Source organism: Danio rerio, chromosome 13 (assembly GCF_049306965.1).
Source record: "Danio rerio strain Tuebingen ecotype United States chromosome 13, GRCz12tu, whole genome shotgun sequence".
Classification (NCBI taxonomy): Eukaryota; Metazoa; Chordata; class Actinopteri; order Cypriniformes; family Danionidae; genus Danio; species Danio rerio.
Window position 1 is genome coordinate 12,201,941 of NC_133188.1, and position 21,142 is coordinate 12,223,082.

General features: G+C 36.2%; 1 protein-coding gene across 2 annotated transcripts in view; it reads right to left on the reverse strand.

The window, feature by feature from the left end:
• Positions 1 to 20,880, reverse strand: part of zmp:0000000662 — a 33,814-nt gene extending 12,934 nt beyond the window's left edge. For both annotated transcript variants that reach the window (XR_012389191.1, XM_001342476.10), the window contains exons 1-8: positions 20,713 to 20,880; positions 18,007 to 18,336; positions 17,819 to 17,927; positions 14,466 to 14,557; positions 12,185 to 12,426; positions 11,925 to 12,094; positions 2,585 to 2,725; positions 2,321 to 2,503 (exon numbers count right to left, since the gene is read on the reverse strand). Coding sequence is in view for 1 of the 2 variants with exons in the window: in XM_001342476.10 (XP_001342512.2) it covers positions 2,321 to 2,503; positions 2,585 to 2,725; positions 11,925 to 12,094; positions 12,185 to 12,426; positions 14,466 to 14,557; positions 17,819 to 17,927; positions 18,007 to 18,175 (1,106 nt within the window). In the remaining variant the exon portion in view is untranslated. The remainder of the gene's footprint in view (positions 1 to 2,320; positions 2,504 to 2,584; positions 2,726 to 11,924; positions 12,095 to 12,184; positions 12,427 to 14,465; positions 14,558 to 17,818; positions 17,928 to 18,006; positions 18,337 to 20,712) is intronic.
• Positions 20,881 to 21,142: the final 262 nt, after the last annotated feature.

Consider the following 21,142-nt stretch of genomic DNA (forward strand, 5'->3'; position numbering starts at 1 on the left):
CACCGGCATCGCGATCCTCCGCTCGCCCCCTTTGCAAATCCGCTCGCGAAAAGTACACACTCAGGCCCTGTTTACACTGTCTTTGTTTTTAAATGGCATTTTAGAATGACAACGATTTGACATCCACAGTGGCCTGTAGCATTTCTGAGCAGCCCTCCTTCCTCTCTACCTCTGAAAATGCACATCACGTGACCACACAGACAAAGATGCACTCGCAGCCATGCGCTCGAGAGAGCAGGTCAAGGCAGTCAGAGGACTGCTTCAATCTTTCACTCACTTGTACTTAGTCATTTTAGCGAACACCTCAGATACTGTTGGCTGGTTCCTGTTGGCTGTGCGTCTTTTTTTTTACCGACGCCATTATAACGACACAGATCACTGCCTATTCACGAGTCCCGCAGAAAAAAGTGATTGACAGGTGGTAATTATGTGTGTATCTTGGCTTTATTCATTTACTGTATGATTTGTTTATAGGTAAAACAATGACCATGCAGGTCAGGTAGTTTAAACGGTAGGCTACAAATAATTAATTGGTCATTAATTAATTGATTATTCATAATCGAAAATCGAATCGTGCCTTTAGAATCGAAAATGTAATCGAATCGAGAATTTGGAGGATCGTGACACCCTTAGTATTATTAGTTATTAGTATTATTTTGTCTGCACTAGATGAGAACATTTGGAAATACAATATACACAATAACACACACAAACACGCATATATATATATATATATATATATATATATATATATATATATATATATATATATATATATATATATATATATATATATATATATATCTGAGCATTATCACACGAGAAGCAGTGCGATATGGCTGTATATCAGCACTGGTGGGAGGCGTGCGTTAGTTAGGCCGAGTGCCTTAGTGCTCCCACCAGTGACGATATACAGCCATATCGCACTGCTACGAGTGTGATATTGCGTTTATACAACAGTTTGATGGCATAATTGTGTATATAAAAACAAAATCAAATATGGAGAGTCTCAAAAACCCTTTTGTATGTATGATATAGTATGTCATATAGATGTCATATGATATAGTATGTCTGATAATATTTTTTCTTCTGGAGAAAGTCTTATTTGTTTTATTTCGGCTAGAATAAAAGCAGTTTTTAATTTTTCAAAAAACAATTTGGGGACAAAATTATTAGCCCTTTTAAGCTATTTTTTTCGATAGTCTACAGAACAAACCTTCGTTATACAATAACTTGCCTTATTACCCTAACCTGCCTAGTTCACCTTATTAACCTAGTTAAGCCTTTAAATGTCACTTTAATCTGTACAGAAGTGTCTTAAAAAATATCAAGTAAAATATTATTTACTGTCATCATGACGAAATAAATCAGTTATTAGAAATAAAACTAAAAAGTTCTTAATAGTTCTAAAACTATTATGCTTAGAAATGTGCTGAAACAATCTTCCCTCCATTAAACAGAAATTGGGGACAAAATAAACAGGGGTGCTAATAAGTCAGGGGGGCTAATAATTTTGACTTCAACTGTGTGTGTGTGTGTATACATACACATACATACATACACACACACACATATATATATACATACACACACACACACACACACACACACACACGTATGTATGTATGTATGTATGTATGTATGTATGTATGTATGTATGCATGCATGCATGCATGCATGTATGTATATATATATATATATATATATATATATATATATATATATATATATATATATATATATATATATATATATATATATATATATATATATATATATATATATTCCAAGTTATAGTAGCAATTCGAGTTATAAAGTCAAAATACAAAGTTATAAAGGTTTAAAAAGTTATATAAAGTTGAGTTTAAATGATTAAAAATATTATTTTAAATGTCTTTCAGAGTAAACTTTCCTGCATAAAATAACAAGAAAGTTGTTATATTTTCAGGCATGTTTATATTCATAATATCAGTTATTTTTTTACCAGTTTCCTTTTCTGGAAAAAAAAAAATTTAATTGGGCAAAAAGTTATCAGTTTTATATTTTCTGAACTAATAATCGATTAGTCTAATTTTTCTGTCTGTCTGTCTGCCTAGCTGCCTCCCTCCCTGCCAGAATTACTGTACAATTTTGTATAATTTTATTATATTACTTTTTCAAATCATTCAATTTAATCATACATGAAGACTATACAGTTGGGATGTAACAGCCACATTTGAACACAAACATATTGTCTGTGTCACCAGACGCCATACAATCCTCCCTGTCAACCATTAATAGTGTCATTTGTTTAGGCTATAAACAGGATTATATACTGTACCTGTTTCTACTGGCTCCGAGCCCCAACACAACTGGTTCTGTGATCTCACTCATGCTTTGTAGAGTAGATGTGAGAACGATGAAGAGGATGATGAAGAGCAGAAAGCAGCGCTGCAGAGCCGCCATGTCCAATAACCCAGTCTGCAGAGCCAGCAGAAGCAGAGTCACCCCCTCGGTCACACCCCTAGAAAACAAGCAAAGCCATAAACATCTGTACTAAAACTGAAACACACATGCACAGTAAACACACACAAGCTTCTTTTACCTGTGCATGACATTATGGTTCTGGAGAGCGTTGAATCCTCCGAGGTAGAACTTGCAGAGACTGAGAAGTCCCAGCGCCGTATAAGACACTACAAATGTTAAGCCGAGCAGAGAGTATGGGCTGGCACAGCATTCGGAAACACTGTAAAACACATTCAATTCGCATTTCACATGGCAATTCAGAGAAAATTACAGTCTTATTATTATGCGATATTTGAAAAGTGTCTTATTTTTATTTAAAGGTCTCTTTGGGTTGGTTAATGGAACACTCCACTTTTTTGGGAAAAGGCTCATTTAAACAGCTAAGAGATAAACACATGAGTTTTACAATGTTTTAAAAAAATTGGTGAAATCATCAAAGCTTTTTGATGTTTTTAAGTGAGATGCTAATAGTCTAATCGGATTCAATATTTTATGCTGAGCTAACCAAAAATTGCTAGACATGGAGATGGGATGAGTATATGTTCTCTCACACCCAGGGATGTGTTCTCTCCCCACTGCTCTTCTCCCTGTACACCAACGACTGTACCGCAAAAGACCCCTCCTTAAATCTCATTAAGTTTGCAGACGACACTACACAATACAAAACAGACAGGAGGTGGAGCGGCAGGCTTTATGGTGCAAATACAACAACCTGGAGCTAAACACGCTCAAAATAGTGGAGATGACAGTGGACTTTAGGAGAAACCTCCCTGCACTCCCCCCACTCGCCATCATGAACAGCACTGTGGCTGCAGTAGAATCACTCAGGTTCCTGGGCACCACCATTTCTCAGAATCTGAAGTGGGAGATTCACATAGACTATATTGTGAAGAAAGCCCAGCTGTACTTCCTTTGTCAGCTGAGGAAATTTAACCTGCCACAGGAGCTGCTCATACAGTTCTACTCAGCTCTCATTCAATCCATCCTCTGCACTTCAATCACCATCTGGTTCGGCTCAGCTGCCACAACCGACCTCCGTAGACTACAGCGAATAGTCCGGACTGCTGAATGCATCACTGGCACTACCCTTCCAACACTTCAAGAACTGTACTCCTCCAGAGTGAGTAAAAGGGCTCGCAAAATCACTCTGGACGCCTCGCACCCAGCACACTACGTGTTCGAACTGTTACCGTCTGGTCAGAGCACCAAGCACGAAAACAGCCAGACACAGGAAAAGCTTCTTTCCTCAGGCCATCTACCTTATGAACAGTTAAAAATCCCCCAACTGTGCAATAAATATGTGCAATACTTTCTCATACGCACTTGTGCAAACACCTTATATCAATATACAATGCAATACTTTCTACATTCGCATTTGTACACATCACCTTATAACCTGTATATTTATAAAAAATCTGTACATACAATTCAACATCCAGATTTCTTGACTAACTGCATCTCTGTTTAATAGTTATCATCTTTTTTTTTTCTTTTTTCTTTCATATTTATTTTGTGTTGTCACTTTATATACACTGGAAGCTTCTGTAGCCAAAACAAATTCCTTGTGTGTGTGAAGCAAACATGGCAATAAAACGGATTTTGATTCTGATTCTATTCAAATATGGTCAAACTCAACTGTTTAACTTTAAATAGTTAAAACATTGAACATTCCTGCCATTGAAGGTAAAAAAAAAAAAACGTAATAGGGTCATATTTTTTTCATCTGAACATCTGCAAAAGTTTGTTTGAAGTTTTGGTCCCTCTCTAAACCCCTCCTTTCCAAAAGCCCACTCTGCTCTGATTAGTTAAAACAGGGGTGTCCAATCTGTGTCCTGGAGGGCCGGTGACTCTGCAGTGTTTAGCTCCAACTTGCCTCAACACACCTGCCAGGGTGTTTCAAGTACACCTAGTAAGACCTTGATTAGCTTGTGCAGGTGGGTTTGATTAGGGTTGGAGCTACAATCTGCAGGACACTGCCCTCCAGGAACAAGTTTGGTGACCCCTGGCTTAGAAGATTGGCTCAGTCTGTTGTGATTGGTCCACTACTTAAATTTTGCTCTGCAAGGATTGCAAATTACTGCATCTGAATTTTAGCTCTTGAAGAATCCTCATCACTTGTATAGGCAGCTAAATTAACAATTCAAGACAAACTCATCCTTTGGAAGTGCTTATAAAGTAGATTTACTTTTAACATGCTAACAAGAAAAACCAGGCCTCAGCTACGGCTACTCTCTTTGTAGACAGGTCAAAGTAGACATTGTTTAGACTGGCATCATGCAGGTTTCTTTAATCTGATGTATGTTAGAGCAGGAGGAGTGGCACGGTGGCTAGGTGGCCATGGTTGCCACAGTGGCCATGGTTGCCTCACAACAAGAAGGTTGCTGGATCAAGTCACGACTTAACCAAGAGGCATTTCTGTTTGCATGTTTTTCCCAAAGCTGTGAGAGCTTGCCCAGGTGCTCTGGTTTCCCCCGCAGTCCAAAGACCTTCGTCATAAGTGAATTAGATAAAGTAAATTAACCGTAGTGTGTGAATTGGAGAGTGTGAGTGTGTTTCCCAGCCTTGAGGGTTGTACTCTAACTTATGCTGAGTTCAGACTGCATGATTTTAAAAGTAATCGTGTCAAAGATGTTATCACACTGCATGATTATCTGGGCTAGCGTTTTGTCGCAGCCTTGTTTACACTGCAAGATGGATCGGCGACAGGGGCTTTCACATTGCATCGCAGACAACTTCTTTCAAACTACCAAAAACTCGTAGTATATATTTTATTAACATCAACATAATGAGAAAGAAGCCTTTAATGGGGTAGAAAGTGTACATATTTGCTCACCTGGCTTTGAAGGGAATTAGCAATTTCTCTTCAACTTTCTTTTTTGACTCGGTTGATATTGCTCACATGACACGGGCGCTCCTGCCTAATTTACACTAGTTTGTCTTCCATTTCTTGGGTCCAAATAAACTCAAAATGAGCAATTTTAACTTGTCCCCCAACCTCCAGCTGGCCTGCAGGTACCCACAGTAGTGAATGCTGCTAGTTATTTTCAGTCAAAACTCATTTTAATTGTCAGCTCATTCTGCTTTGACGCCCCCAGATAAAGCAGGGAATAGGCAGAGGGGAAAGTGAGTAACATTGAGCTTTGACCAGGAAATAAGTGGCCTAAATCAATTCACTACACAATACCTTTATTTACCATGTACTTTGATCTTTGAAGCTTTGCACAACTTTTACATACGGCTATGTTATGTACAACATAAAAGTAATATCCAAAACAGCATAATGGGACACTTAAAACTAAACAGTTAATATAGAATTTTTCCTCAGCGTTGCACACCCATAATTTTATTTTTAATCATTTGGAAAAACTAAATTTGTCATTCAGGTAAATGATGACACTAACCTGTATTTAATGGTCATTTTCAAATATTTGCATCACAGAGTATACTAAGGTTTTTTTTGTTTAAAAAGACACATTATTAACATAAAAAAAGAAGTAATTTTTTGTTTTAACTTTACAAAGGGGACGTAATTAGACATGGGATGATAACCGTTTTCAAGGTATACTATGGTTTGGAAAAGTCAAGGTTTTTAAAACTGACAAAATTTACTGTAATACCGTTCCCAAGGTATATGTAAGATTTTTTATTCATGTTTTTTGTTTGTTAATTTAGGACAACAGTACCTCCAGCAGAACAAATATCCAAATATGCAATTTTAAATTTTAACTGAATCAAGGTTTTTGAAACAAATGAAGGCAGCAGAAGTCAATGATTCATTTGAATTGTTTAGCCTGACATGTTTACTGCTCCAAAATATCATAAAATGTTACTCAAAATAGGGCTGTGCATTTAATCGAAAATCCGATTCCGGCTTTTAACGATTATGAAAAACCATTAATCCAGATAAACGATTATTGCTTCATATACCGCCCCCTTTCCAGTTGTACACACTTGTTGCTCTTAAAAACGCGAAAGACCGCGTGCTTATGCGTGTTTGTGTGCGGGGCACACACACAGAAGCATGCGGTCAGCATACGGTCTCATTCACACACTGAGACGAGCAGAGCGCACATATCTAAAGTCATCTTAACGTGAGCGCTTTAATGGTCAAATAGGTGTCAAAACGCGGTGTGATTATTCATATTAACCCTCATTGGTGTAATAAACAAACAAGTTGAGAATCAAAAGACACGTGAAAGAGAAACCATTAAAGTGACAGAGTAATATTCTTGCTGCCGCCTGTTTTTATCATTAATCAAACAACAAGGAGAAAATCCCTCACTGCTCTTGACTGAAGGACTTTTGTAGCTAAAGTTGTTGTCTTACTGTGAAGATGCTTAAATCACAGTTTGTTTCATATTTTTATTCTATTGTATTTATTTCTCTTTACTTTGCATGGTGGAAAATAGCTGTAAATATATACACAGTTGAAGGCAGAATTATTAGCCCTCCTCAATATTAGCAACCCTTTTCTCCCAATTTCTGTTTAATGGAAAGAAGTTTTTGTTTTTCCAACTTATTTCTGAACATAATAGTTTTGATATCTCATTTCTAATGACCGATTTCTTTTATCTTTGCTATGATGACAGTTCATAACATTTAACTAGATATTTTTCAAAATACAAGCATTCAGATTAAAGTGCAATTCAAAGGCTAATTAGGGTAATTAGGCAAGTCAATGTATAACAGTAGTTTCTTCTGCAGACACTCAAAAATATATTGCTTAAGGGGGCTAATAATATTGACCTTAAAATGGGTTTCAAAATATTTAAACCTGCTTTTATTCTAGCTAAAATAAAACAAATAAGCCTTTCTCCAGAGCAAAAGATATTATAGGAAATACTGTTAAAATTCCTTGCTCTGTTAAACATAATTTGGGAAATATTTATCTAAAAAAAAAAATTCTCAGGAGTGCAAATAATTTTGACTTCAACTGATAATAGTTTTAAATAATCGTGATTATGATTTTTGCCAAAATCGAGCAGGTCTAACTCGAAATAAAAAATATTTTAAGAGAAAAAAGGTTGTTTTTTACCCAGACATTTTAAAAGAACAGATTTTAGAGCAGTAAGCACAATACCGTGAAAACTTGATATTTTTATCCAAGGTTATCATATCGTCAGAATCTTATACCGGCCTATGCCTAGACGTAATATATTCTTAACACTTTTAACTTGCATTAGGGAAAAGCAATACTGTTTGAGCTAGGGCTGTGCAATTAATCGAAAATCTGATTTCGATTTTGGCATTTTTCGATTATGAAATACTATTAATCGAGATAAACGATTATTCCATCACGTACCGCCCCCTTTCCAGTCGTACACGTGTGAAAACTCTTTGCCTCTGCAAAGCTCAGTTCCACGTGAAAATCAGTAAAAGCATGTGCTGAAATGTAACTCTTGCAGCACGGGATGCGCATCATTCATATTTTTAAAAGCGCAAAAGAGCACATACTGTTGTGTGTGTGTGCGCCGCGCTTAGCCTCGGACAAGTAGCGCGTGGGTGTGTTTGCGCGCGCGCCACGCTTAGCCTCAGACAGCAGAGCGCACACACATAACGCGATCTTAATGCGAGCGCTTTAATGGTCAAATACATGCACACTTGTGTCAGAGTGCGGTGTTTAGTGATTATTCATATTAACCCTCATTTGTGTAATAAACAAACAAGTTGAGAATCAAAAGACACGAGAAAGAGAAACCATATCAGAGCCGCACTATTCTTAAAGTGACAGCGTGCGATATTCCTGCTGCTGGAGACTGTTTTTAATATTAATCAATAATAAAATAAAAAATACAGTGAAGATGCTTAAAGCACAGTTTAAACATAACAGATTTAATAACTCATTTCTAATAACTGATTTCTTTTATCTTTGCTATGATGACAGTACATTATATTTTACTAGATGTTTTTCTCCAGAAGAAAAAAATATTATAGGAAATACTGTAAAAAAAAAAAAACCCTCTGTTAAACATCAGTTGGGAAATATTTATAAATAAAAATAAATTCACAGAAGGACGAATAATTTTGACTTCAACTGATAATCGTTTTGAATAATCGTGATTACAATTATGACCAAAATAATCGTGATTATGATTTTTACCATAATCGAGCAGCCCTAGTTTGAGCATGAAAAAAGTAGCAAATTTCACCTCACTGGGAGTTGTACTTTATTTCAATACTGTATATCCAAATATATCACAATATCTCAAATTTAATAAGGTCTGGTTGGTCTTTGCATCCAAGAGATGCCAGTTTACAAAACTAATATACTGTTACATTAGCAATTTTTTTGCAAAGCTCTTAACATTCACAGACACAGGCAACAATATGTAAGTTTCCAGTCAATTATGTTCAATTTTGTTCATAATTTTGTGTGTGTTTGCTGCTAAAGACAAACTTGTTTTTATACACACAACATGCCACCCAACAACCCAAGTCTTTTTGTGTATTGCTTGGTGGTTTACGAGAACACAAATTTGTATAATGACACGAGTATGACCAAGGTATTACAATATTACAATGATGAGGTTTATGAGCACATGCACTGTATCCTCAAAATTTAAAACAGTTTAAAAATCACTCTAAACAGGGTCTTTTGACATTCAAAATTAACCACCGGTTTCCTGCGAGGGTTGGGTTTAAGGGTAGAGGTAGGGCAAGTCCATATAATAAGCAGTTTTTACAGTATAAATTACATTACGCCTGAGGAGAGTCATCATAAACCACCAAAATCAATGTGTGTGTGGTGCGCTTCATGTTTGTGTACTCAGAAAAATCACATATCAAGGGTTTAAACCAAGTGTGCCGCAAGCCTGCGTTTGAGTGAAGGCCTCGACCGTTAGATCGCCCCCTGGGGGCTGGCTGCAGTACAAGTCATAAAGCCCGCCTCCTCCGTGTTAATGAAGGAGACTTGAGCCCAAATAAAAAAAAAATTATTACACATGCAATAAACTGTCCCGAAAGATGGTTCTGGTCGATTAAGGCATTGGTTATTGTACTGAAATAGGTGCAGATCTTCATTTTTGTAAACAGTTTGTTTTTAGCAGTAATTTAATGCTGGCCGTGTCATCGTGATTGACAGTTGTGATTGACAGTTTCTCAAAGCAGCGCGTCTGAGCATCGGCAGAAGACTGAAGTGTTATTATTCGATTTCTGTGTTATTTTACCATGACAAAATGAGTTCAGCAGTAAACTACAGTTTCTGACATACATGATCCTGGTGGAACACTGTTGATTCGCTAAGGTCAGGGCTTTTTTCTGGCTTTATTAGTTTGCTGATACACGTACGCCTAGCCACCCAGATAGCAAAATACACTAGGGCCAGTTCCAGCTAGATTCCAGCCGGAGACTTACCCCTCAGAGCTCAGACTGACTACCTCTGCTGGACCTACTCCGGATGCCTGGACTCACTGCCCGATTCCAGCCCGAGTCAATCGAGCCAGATGCGGCGGCCGAGCGAGCCGGCGCTGCCGCATGCGAGCCGGAATCAGCCCGCGACGCCGCGAGTAGGTTATGCGCCCGGAGCTGGCGCGATTGAATATATAAAACCCTCATATTTGTTAACGTTATTACATCTATTTGTGTTGATATGACAGCAAACACATGCTGAGCAGTTCGGGGGGCGTGGTTGATTTTACATAAAACGTTTGGTTGGAAGCTTGACTCCGCTCATTTTCGCGGCTCCTCCTCTGGCTCCATCAGACAGTCCTTCTGCGCATGTCAAGGCTCCAATTTCAGCAGTCTTTTGCGACAGTTTGTGCCCGTCAAGCAGGCGTTTTGCCCTCAAAGCGCTCAATGGGGAAAGGGGCTGTCGCGTCGTCCATATTTTTTACAGTCATTAGTTTAAACTAATAAGGCTTTAAAACGCATGTCACATTTATTTTGTTGTTGCCTGTTTAACTGAGGGCCCACTCACACTATGCTATACAAACCATGCCCAGGCCTGTTTCCCGGATCGTTTGAAAAGTGCGAGTGCTCTGAATTAGGTTTGAAGAGGTGTGCCCGAGCGCGGTTCACTTGGGCTTCGGTGCGGTACGCTTGTGTGAGTGCAAAACGTGAAAGCCCTAAACTGAAAGCGAGTGACTTTTTAGGGACTGTTTGATACGGATATATTAATTATTCTTATTGTTCAATGCACGCAAACTGACGTAGTTTATTAAAGACGCAACCCCTCACTGCACCACAGCTGCGCCTTCAGCAAACCTCCTAATTCCTGCAGCACGAGGACTTTATGATTCTATAGGAGCGTCAAAAGTGGCTGATCTGTTCAGCGAAATATTTGACTGCGTGTCATTGCATTTCAAATGACTACAGCAATATAACTAAAGAAATGTCCACTGTGCTGAGCAAAAGCGCTTACTGAACAGCGCATCATCGAAGACGTAAGCATGCCCAAGTCCGAATGTGCCGTTGGGGGAGACAAGCGTGCTTTGGCCCGGTTCAAGGCAACTGTACATAGTGTAAGTATGTCCGAAGGCACAAGTTGTAAATGCTTAACCCTGATCTGGAAAGGGGGCGGAGAGCAATAGATCATTTGCATTTAAAGAAACACAGACAAAAACATTTCTATTTGCAATCAGGCAATTAAGCTAAACATAATCACAAACGCAAATTAAGCATCTTGTCAGCGAAGCATTGTTCTGTGATCAGTTGTAAGGCCAGACAGTGATCTCATGTGCAATGCCAAATACCCACAAAGAAAAAAACCTTGAAATCCCTACAGTTGTGCCTTATAAAAAGAAGATTAAGCTACTTTCTTCGATTCAATTTGACTAATAATCACACAAAATCCTCTCACTTAAGGATTTATGTCAACCATTCGATTGAAGTTTTTAAGTGACTCTGGAGTTAACACTTGTTGCTATTACATATGGTATTTTCACATGCTTTCAGATGTAGCAGCATTTACTACACAGAGCCATAGCTCACCGACAAGCAGGTCTGGATTGGCTAATCGGGAGGACCGGGAGAATTCCACATTTAAATTACACATCAACATTTAAAGTTCTAAAGCAGCTGTTTCTTTAAAAAAGACGTGATGTGTCATAAGAAACTGAATTGGAAATGACGTTATTTTAATATAATCAGCCTAGAACTGAGGTGTAGACCTGCTCGATTTTGGCAAAAATCATAATCACGATTATTTTGGTCATAATTGTAATCACGATTATTCAAAACCATTATCAGTTGAAGTCAAAATTATTAGCGCTCCTGAGAATTTTGTTTTTTTAAATAACTATTTCCCAAATTATGTTAAACAGAGCAAGGAATTTTAACAGTATTTCCTCTAATATTTTTTTCTTCTAGAGCATGGTGTAAAGGACTAACCATGAGGCATTTTGTTATGAAACGTCACAGACACATTTTGAGATATCTTGCAAAAAGAGCATAACAAGACCCCTTTGTTATACGCCATTTACCTGGTGAGGAGGTAGAGGAGTGGCCCCTGTTGAACAGCAGTGATAGTCCCAAAATTGGTTATCAGTTGCACTCCAAACAGCACAAACCAGAAGACGCTAAACAATACTGGCACAGCAAAGCCATGCCAGAGAGAGACTCCGACTGCCATCAGTCTATACAACTCCGTTACCTACAGAAATAACCAAGTTTAGTAAAACTGAGTTGATTTATGTGCAAAATATGTGCAGGTATGTCAGTATAGTATGCATTTGTGTTTTACCTCAATGTCCATTATCTCTCTGTAGGTGGTTCTGGCCAGTCTGTATGGCACAAAGAAATTGGCAAGGAGAAAAATGGCAACCTCGGCCCCTGTGATCATCATGGACACGGAGGAGAGCGTGAGGAGCCAGTTCAGCGGGACAGAAACCGCACGCGCCAGAAGAGGGAGCAAGTGTGCTGAGAACAGCCATACACGCTGAGTCCGCATGAGGAACGCACACAGAGTACTGACTATTATCTGACCTGGATTAATCACACACACATATAATAAAACACTCATAATTACGTCACGAATATGTCAAAGGTAATTATGCCACTGTGCAAAACATACCATCATAAAAATTGCAAGAGAACACACTTTCTTTTAAGATTCATGACAACTTAGATCACCAGTTTTTTAGGCTTATAGCTGGGAACATTTTCACAATCTGACAAGCAACAATCAAAAGAATTATTTTAAATTGTACAGTGTGCACCTGGCTTTAATAATGATTTTAAAGCCAGAAAAATATTAAATTAAATAATAATTATAATAAAATTATTCTTTATAAAAACAACTACCATCAGATATCACTTGTTGGTTAATTACAGTACATTAAAACAACTGGTTTGTATTATAGTATTCTTATATGCTTTTATATTATCATTATTAACAAACAAGGCAATATCTAATTGAAAGAAACTAATTTGCATAAGCAGGAAAGTAAAACATGGATCAAAGCTGATTTAAAGTTTTCTTTTTTTTTAAGCTGCCTAAATTGTCTACAATCAATCCAGAAATAAGAAATGCATCAAGTGAGATGAAAAAAAAAATATTTTATGAACATTAAATTGATATATAGTGTATTATAGAGTAATAAATAAAGAATTCACTTGGAGAACGCCTTTAAATTTAGACAGCAATAAAGCTGAAAGGTTACTACTGCTGCTGAAATGGAGAGTTCAGTGCATGAATAACCATCCTGCCCAACAATAGAGATATTATTCTATAAGACCACAAATAAAAATCAGAAATGTCTTTGCACTAAGAAACACAATTTTAAAGTCAATGGCCTTTATTTGATGTTACATAAAGCACAAGAGGTAGATGTATAGGCTTTTTTAAACTTTCAATCTAATATTGTGAAATAAGCTATTTACTGTATAATTCTGAAATGTGAAAATGAATATGACTGGCTGTTTGAAGACAGCTGACCACACAACCATTTACTGTACACAACAAAAGCAGTCCAGTCAGTTTTTGACTACCTCCGAAAGTAGCTCAAGATTGGCAAGTTCAAAATGGTTCATTAAAAAAAAAAATGTTTGCCATTATATTGTATTTTGTAACCTAAAGTAACAGATATACTGTTTTAAAGTAAGTTAAAGTTATTTTTGATGGTGTTTATGGTTTTCTGGATTGTGATTCTCAACTTACTAGTAGGCATACGACGATAACAGGTTTCAAGGTTTACCATTGAAACTGGCATAATTTTCTGTTATACCATTCCTGTATATATATATATATATATATATATATATATATATATATATATATATATATATATATATATATATATATATATATATATATGCCTTTTTTTTTTTTACAACTATTTTATTTCAGTTGTTTTTTTTTTGTATAACATGTCTTTATTGAGTTTTTCAAGATTTTACAATAATTCAAACCCCAATACCCACAACTTACCCTAGGCAAGCTTAGGGGAAAAAATTAAATAATAACCCTTATTAAAAGAAAAAATAATATAAAAATATTATAATAAATAAATGTATTAATAAAAACATTAATAAAAATAGTAATAATAAAAAAATAATAATAATTCTAATATAGCACCAATTAACATTCCACAACTTCAGACTTCCAAATCTTCTTCAATATCTCAGTTTTTGTACAAAGTTCAAAAACACTTCCCAGATATCACAAAATTTAGAGGACTTTTTCCTTATTATATATGTGAGCTTTTTAAGAGCCAAGCATGTTAAAAGGTTTCTCAAATAAGGTCCAATGGAGGGGCAATTAACTTTTTTCCAGCATAAAGCTTATTTCAGTTTTTTAGGGCAACAGTTTCTCCAGCAGGAAAGGACACTCTACATTAAAAACTACTGTTCAAAATATGTTGTGCTTAAATTACATATTTTGTGTTCAATGAGGAAAAAAGTTATTTAACCCAAACTTATAAAAAGAACATATTTTAGAGCAGTAATCCCAATATGTGAAATCGTGATTTTAATCCAAATTTTTTTATACTATCAGAATCTTATACCAGCCCATGGCTACTTACTAGTGAGTGCAGTCACAAAACGATTCAATGCTGGAGAGTCCAAAAAGAGTACGCCTTCATACCCATACTGAGCTTCCCCTTTTACATAATCCCTGCAAACAAAATAAAACCCATCACTTCTCAAAGCCATAATTTTATTCACATATTAGATTTTTTTACTATATTTATGCAATATATTTGACAAAAACCAAGCAGAAAAAAAGACAAAGTTTTTGTAGTTTGCAATTTTTTTTTCAATATTTCTCATAATCTTGTATTGTATTGTAGAGTATTATTTCTATTATGTTCGGTGACTAAAATACATACATACATACATATATTTACTGTGCATTGGTTTTTCATTTACTTGGTATCTTTTCAAATTAATGATATCAATATCAGTACCCTGAACTCTATGCGTCAGGCTACAGTCTTTTTATTTCACATTTTTATTTGTGATTTTTTTTGTGAGTTTAACAAAACATTTTGTACAATCAATATTGTCATTTTTTCCCAAAATGACTCTTACCACCAAAATAAATTTTCAAACAAGTTAAATTTAAATAAAACTGCAACAGAAATAGCTAAAAATACAGTAAAGCAAAAAAAAAAAAAAAAAAAAATATATATATATATATATATATATATATATATATATATATATATATATATATATATATATATATATATATATAATAAAAATTACCTTTACTGTATTGTATGCATTTACAATTAGACAATATCAATAGTAAAAATAATTCAAATAAATAAATGACTCCATGATATTACAAATCAATAATCTGACACATTTATAGTGGTCTTCAACATATATATGAAACATAACAATATTTGTGATCACATTTAAACCTGTTTGCACAGATTATTTTAAATGAATCACTTCCAATAATCAGTTAAATCTTAATTGTTTCAGAATATGTGATCATGGGTTGCCATGTGTGAACATTTTTGGACAGATCCCTTTATTGAAAATTGTAATTTTCTCTAATTTAAAATATAAAACCAGATCACACATCCACATTGAAGCTTTAGGTGGGGCTGCTGATTTCCACTCAAGTAATATTCTTCTCTTCGCTAATAAATCAGCGAATGAGATAACATTTGTTCCTTGTTTGTCAATGATATATTGTGTACTGGTACACCAAAAATTGCCATTTCAACACTAAATTTTATTTCTAAATTAAAGGCATCATTTAGTGTTTGAAATATTTGTGTCCAATAGTCACTCTAAAGCAGCGATTACCAAACTTGTTCCTGGAGGGCCGGTGTCCTGCAGATTTTAGCTCCAACCCTACTCAAACACACCTTAACAAGCTAATCAAGGTCTTACTAGGGCTTTTTCTCAATATGCGATCTTTAGCGATCTTGCGTTCTCGTGTAACGTCATCATCAGCTGCCAAAGTTCAGTTCCAATACTCAAGACCGCAAGAACAGAGGATGCGTGAAACTTCCCGGATGTGTTCCTGATATTGAGGACACACCGATGCAGACTTGAGCACCAAACTTGCTCTGGAAGTCCCAAAAGTCATTGCGACTGGAGATGGGAAGCGCAGCATTTTATTTAGATTTATTAATAAAGTTCAGAAATATCATTTATCTACCTCAGGAGTTTCCCTAAATGAAACGGTGAATGTAAACATTACCATGGACATCTTAATAAAGGAATAAACACATTAAGGGTGTTTGTTTGCTGAAATTCATATTAAAATCTGTTTTATTTATATTGTGCAACATATATTTATAATGTTTTATGCAGAGTATATATTTTGAAAAGGGGAAAAACAATACATCGTTGTATGAATGCTGCAATGTTTAAATACTTTACCATTTAAAGGGCACCGATGGTGAAAAATCTACTTTTCAAGCTGTTTGGGCAAACATATGTGTATATATAGTGTATAAACCATCATATTGGGGTGATATAAACACACCAAGTGCTTTTTTTTTTCAATTTAACAACATAAAAACGGTGGACCAATTAGAGCGGTTTTCAGACTGACCGCAACTTTACGTAGGAGTGAGGTCCCCCCGCCCACCGAATTGATTGACAGCTGCGCGCATTAACATGTCCCGGTAGTCACCTGTATATGTCAACAAGACCAGGCAGACATACGCAAAGCAACCGGGAAAAAAAGGTCTGTTCTGTTCGCTAGGATCAGCAATCATCATCAAATGTGATTAAGAGTAAGTTTCACATGTTTAAAGTGTTTTAAAACAGTGCACGTGTGTAATTTATTACAGCGATTTACTTCAGCTTTACTCCATCAGCACAGCCGCGTGTCAGAACAATTATAAAAGAAGACGCTTCAATCCCGGTTTGTGGAAGTTAAATCAGGTTTATTTTGTACACTAGCATAACAGATATCCACACAGCACTGGAGGTTAGCCTGTATCCTGTCACATTTGAGTGCAAAAACAGTGCTAAGCTAAGCGCGCTCTGTCTGTCTGTCTGTCTGCCTGCCTGCCTATGTGTGTGTGTCAGCTGCGGTGTGCGTGTATATCTCTGTGTGTATGTGTCTGCGCGCGCGTGAACTTTGTAACGATATTGTGTGTGACTCATCAATGCAACTTCACAATACTGATTAGTAAAGGTTAGTTCTTACTGTAGTATTTCTCAAACGCTACGTGAGACCTTCTTCCTTTAAGTCTGTCTGTTGTCTGACGCAGCCGAGGGAGGAGATTAAAGCACGTGGGAAGGCACGTAGAAACAGTAGGCGGGCAGAACTCGCCTTAAAGGCGCAGTACGACAAAACCACCCCCTGCTGGAAATGTGTATAAAACAGCATCTTGTAAAAGGTATAATGAAAAATATGATCGGTGTTTTGAGCTGAAACTTTATATACACATTCTAGAGACATAAAAGACTTCAATTAAATCTGAAAAAAGGGGTAACCTAGGTGCCCTTTAAAACGTGTGAAGGTCAAATGACCATTAGGAAGAAAACAGCATCTCATTTCTCAGAGGATGTGTTCTCTGCCCTTGCGGTCTCCCGAGTTCGTTCTTCCGAGGACACCTGGCAAGACCGGTCTCCACAAGAACGCAAGTCTGTTCTCTGCGCTCTTGGAATTGAGAAACAGCTTGGGTATACTTGAAACACCCAAGAAGGTGTGTTGAGGCAAGTTGGAGCTAAACCCTGCAGGGCACCGGACCTCCAGCAACGGATTGGTGACCCCTGCTGTAAAGTATTATTTTAATAAAATTATCTGTTTAATATATATATATTTTTGTTAAATTGCACCAAAAGTTTACTGAGAAATAGATAAAAATATTTATTTTCATAATGGGGTGTACTCATTTATGCCAAGCACTGAATATAAATGCATATACAATGACCCAAAAAACGTTAATACTTTCACCTGACAATCTGATGACCCATATAGAGCAGCAGGGCACAAAGAACATGCAGGTAAAGCTGGATAATGTGTCCCAGTGGCAACAGCAGCACCACAACACTCACTATGTGACCTGCAAAACAGACCAACAACAATACACGTTACACACTGCATACTGCACTAGTGCTTCAATATAAAGAACTAATAATTACCCAAGTAATATATGTTCCAGATGACGTATTTGTACTTGAAGAGCATGTCTTCGGTCCTCGCTTTGAGATGATCAGTGAAGCTGTCAATGTCACATTTATACAGCATGTCCAGGACCAAGATACTGGGTACCCTGAGGACAACATTAGCTACCTCCTCTAGTCGAGGCATCTTAATGCAGACAAAATAAGCACCAGTACTATGCAGGAAGGCTGTCACATCATGACATTTTCATATGACTGTGCTTCTGTATTGTGCTCCTGTTTGGTGGCTCTCTTGAAAATGTACAGGACATCGCTGAGTGTTGCTAATTGGTGGATCCGATGTGAAAACTGCGAAAGGAGAAACAGTTTAGGATTAATTTCTGACTGCAGCCAGATTGTTTCTAACATTAAGTCTTGTGCTTTTTATTAGAGCTCTCCCATATTGAAAAAAAAATTAACATATTTTTTTATTCTGTAATATATTGAGATCATGAACACAATTTCACTAGATTTCCTTTTGGGGACAAAATATATAATTTAGGATTGATTGGGAGGATTCTGTAGAGGTGTGCATCTGCATAAAATATCATCATTTTTAAATATCATAATTTTAAATATCATAATAGCATAAAACAATCTACAAGCAGAGATAAATTGAATAAAAAACAAGATACAAATTAATTAAACATTGTTTTACTGTTTTCCAATGAGCCTACCTGCATTCAACATACAGTAATTGAATAATTAAATGTAAAATAATATTGCATAGTCTTTGTTGTGTAACCAATTTAATAAAATTAATTGTTCTTAAATTTTTAAAGTTACAAATGGTAGAATTTCTTGAGTCTTTTTGCTTTTAAAATCCTCATTAGGGTTGGCCAATGTCAACCAATTTGTCATTGAACAATGTCTAATGTGAAACATCGCGATGGACGATGGCATCGTTGTCATAGGCGGCGATGAATAAATTATTTATGAATAATGAATTAATTCATAACAAGTTTATTATTTGTAGCCTACCGTTTCAACTACCTGACCCGCATGGTCTTTGTTTTATCCATAACCAAATCATAAATAAAGATAAGTACAGTACACTGCAGCACATGCCAGTGTGTGTGTGTGTGTGTGTGTGGTCAAGTGATGTGCATTTTCAGCGGTATAGTGTGGAAGAATGGCTTTTCAGAAATGCTAGGTGAAACGTCAGTGTGGACGTGGATCATTTCCGTTCTAAAACGATAATAAAACTAAGACATATTAGTGTAAATCGGGCCCCAGTATGTTGTTTTCACGAGCAGGTTGCTGCTGCGACAGGGGTGTGGGCGAGGATCGTGATGCTGGCTCAGCATGGTGATGTCGATCGGCAATGTATGATGGCATCGACCCAACCCTAATCCTCATATAGTTACAAGCGTCAAAAACACTTGCGAAATGATTATTATAATCCAATCTCAACATTGCATTTACTCACAATGTGACTATTGCGAATGATCACACTGCAATATCGATACTGAAAAAACATTTAACACAGCCCTAGTTTATATGGACATGTTTGTTCATAAACCCATCATTTCTCAAAGCCATAATTTTATTCACATATAATTTTTTTTTTACTATATTCGCATATTTTTTAATAGATTTACAAATTTTTTACTATACATGCTATATAATTGGCTATATGTAACAGTTATCATTGTCGGATAACAGTTAACAGTCGGATCATTTGGGTTGTTTAAGTTATGCCAAAAAGACTTTTAATATTTCACCTTCATTTCCTTGCATAGATCAATTTCTCACAAGCTGCATAAAATGTTAAACTCAGGACTTTTTGGTCAAAACCTCCCCCCTTGAAATACAACACTGCAATATTTAATCTCAGTGCCATTTGAAAATAGAAAATCATACATTATTAGTGATCTGCTTTCATTAAAGAAATAGGTGAAAATGAAATGAATAAACAATCACAAGTGTAAAGTAAAAAGCAGCATATACTCTCTTCTGCTTCGTTTTTTTTATGCACCATGTGTTATTCTGCTTATTTATTTATTATGTATATTGGTATGAATCTCAGTTTATTTTGTATGTAAATACTGACAGATTTGTGTGTAAGTTTAAGGGACACAACAATTATGCATTAAAATTTATGTTAACTCCCATTTTTGTGTCAATTAATTTCATAATGTAATGTTAATATGTCAAAATATATGCTAAGCATTTAGAACATGAAAAAAAATTGATAGCATAGGAAAATTTAAAAAAATACATAGTATATTTTTGTCATAGGTACAACAGTGTCACTGTGTAAACAAACCCTTATAAAAAGTGTTGAAATCCTCATAAAATGAAGGTGGTTATCTTTGTCAATGAAAGCTGAAACAATTACTGATACATGACACTTCCATTTTGGCACGAACATGCAGTTTATATGACGCACAAGTATTAAACAAAGACTTTATGAAACAAATCAGCTATATCAGCACCACTTAAATCATTCTCTGCAATCTCAAACTTGTTTAAAAAGGATTTCGGGAACTTTTCAGATCAAGAAAAGCTGAAAAATCGCATAAACATCTTCGTCGCAAACTAGACCACATAAAACCAACTAAAATAAGAACACCATCTTCACATGTTACAAATCTGTCGTGATTTAATGTCACGTATGGAAACGGCAAGAACTGTCCCTTGTTTTTAATATTTGGGTGTATTTTAAAGACGGTCGCCTCCCACCTGCAGTGTGTGTGTTGTGTCATCATGGCAGCTCGCGGCTTTTTCGCCTCAACAGAAAAGCGCTTCAGCACAGCTTATCCTCGAAAAAATAAACAGTTTACACACCTGTCACGACCGCACACTGACTCAAAACTACCGTCAACTGCAAACAGACGACTTCCTTTCCTCCTCTTTCTTCTTCGTTAGATTTTATGTTTAAACGGTAAACTAGAATCACCCATTACCGCCGCTTACTGGAGCTCTCGGGAATTCATCAGCTTCCACACTGAGCTGTATTACAATATCATCTACATATAGAGTCGAGCAATTCCATGCAAATGTCAACCTTGCCATAAAAAAATTAAGTTTTTGACCAAAATAGCTAAACCTTTTCTTAATAAGTTTATTATTGTAGGCTTGTATTTTACTGTACAGGCCCCATTGGTACAGG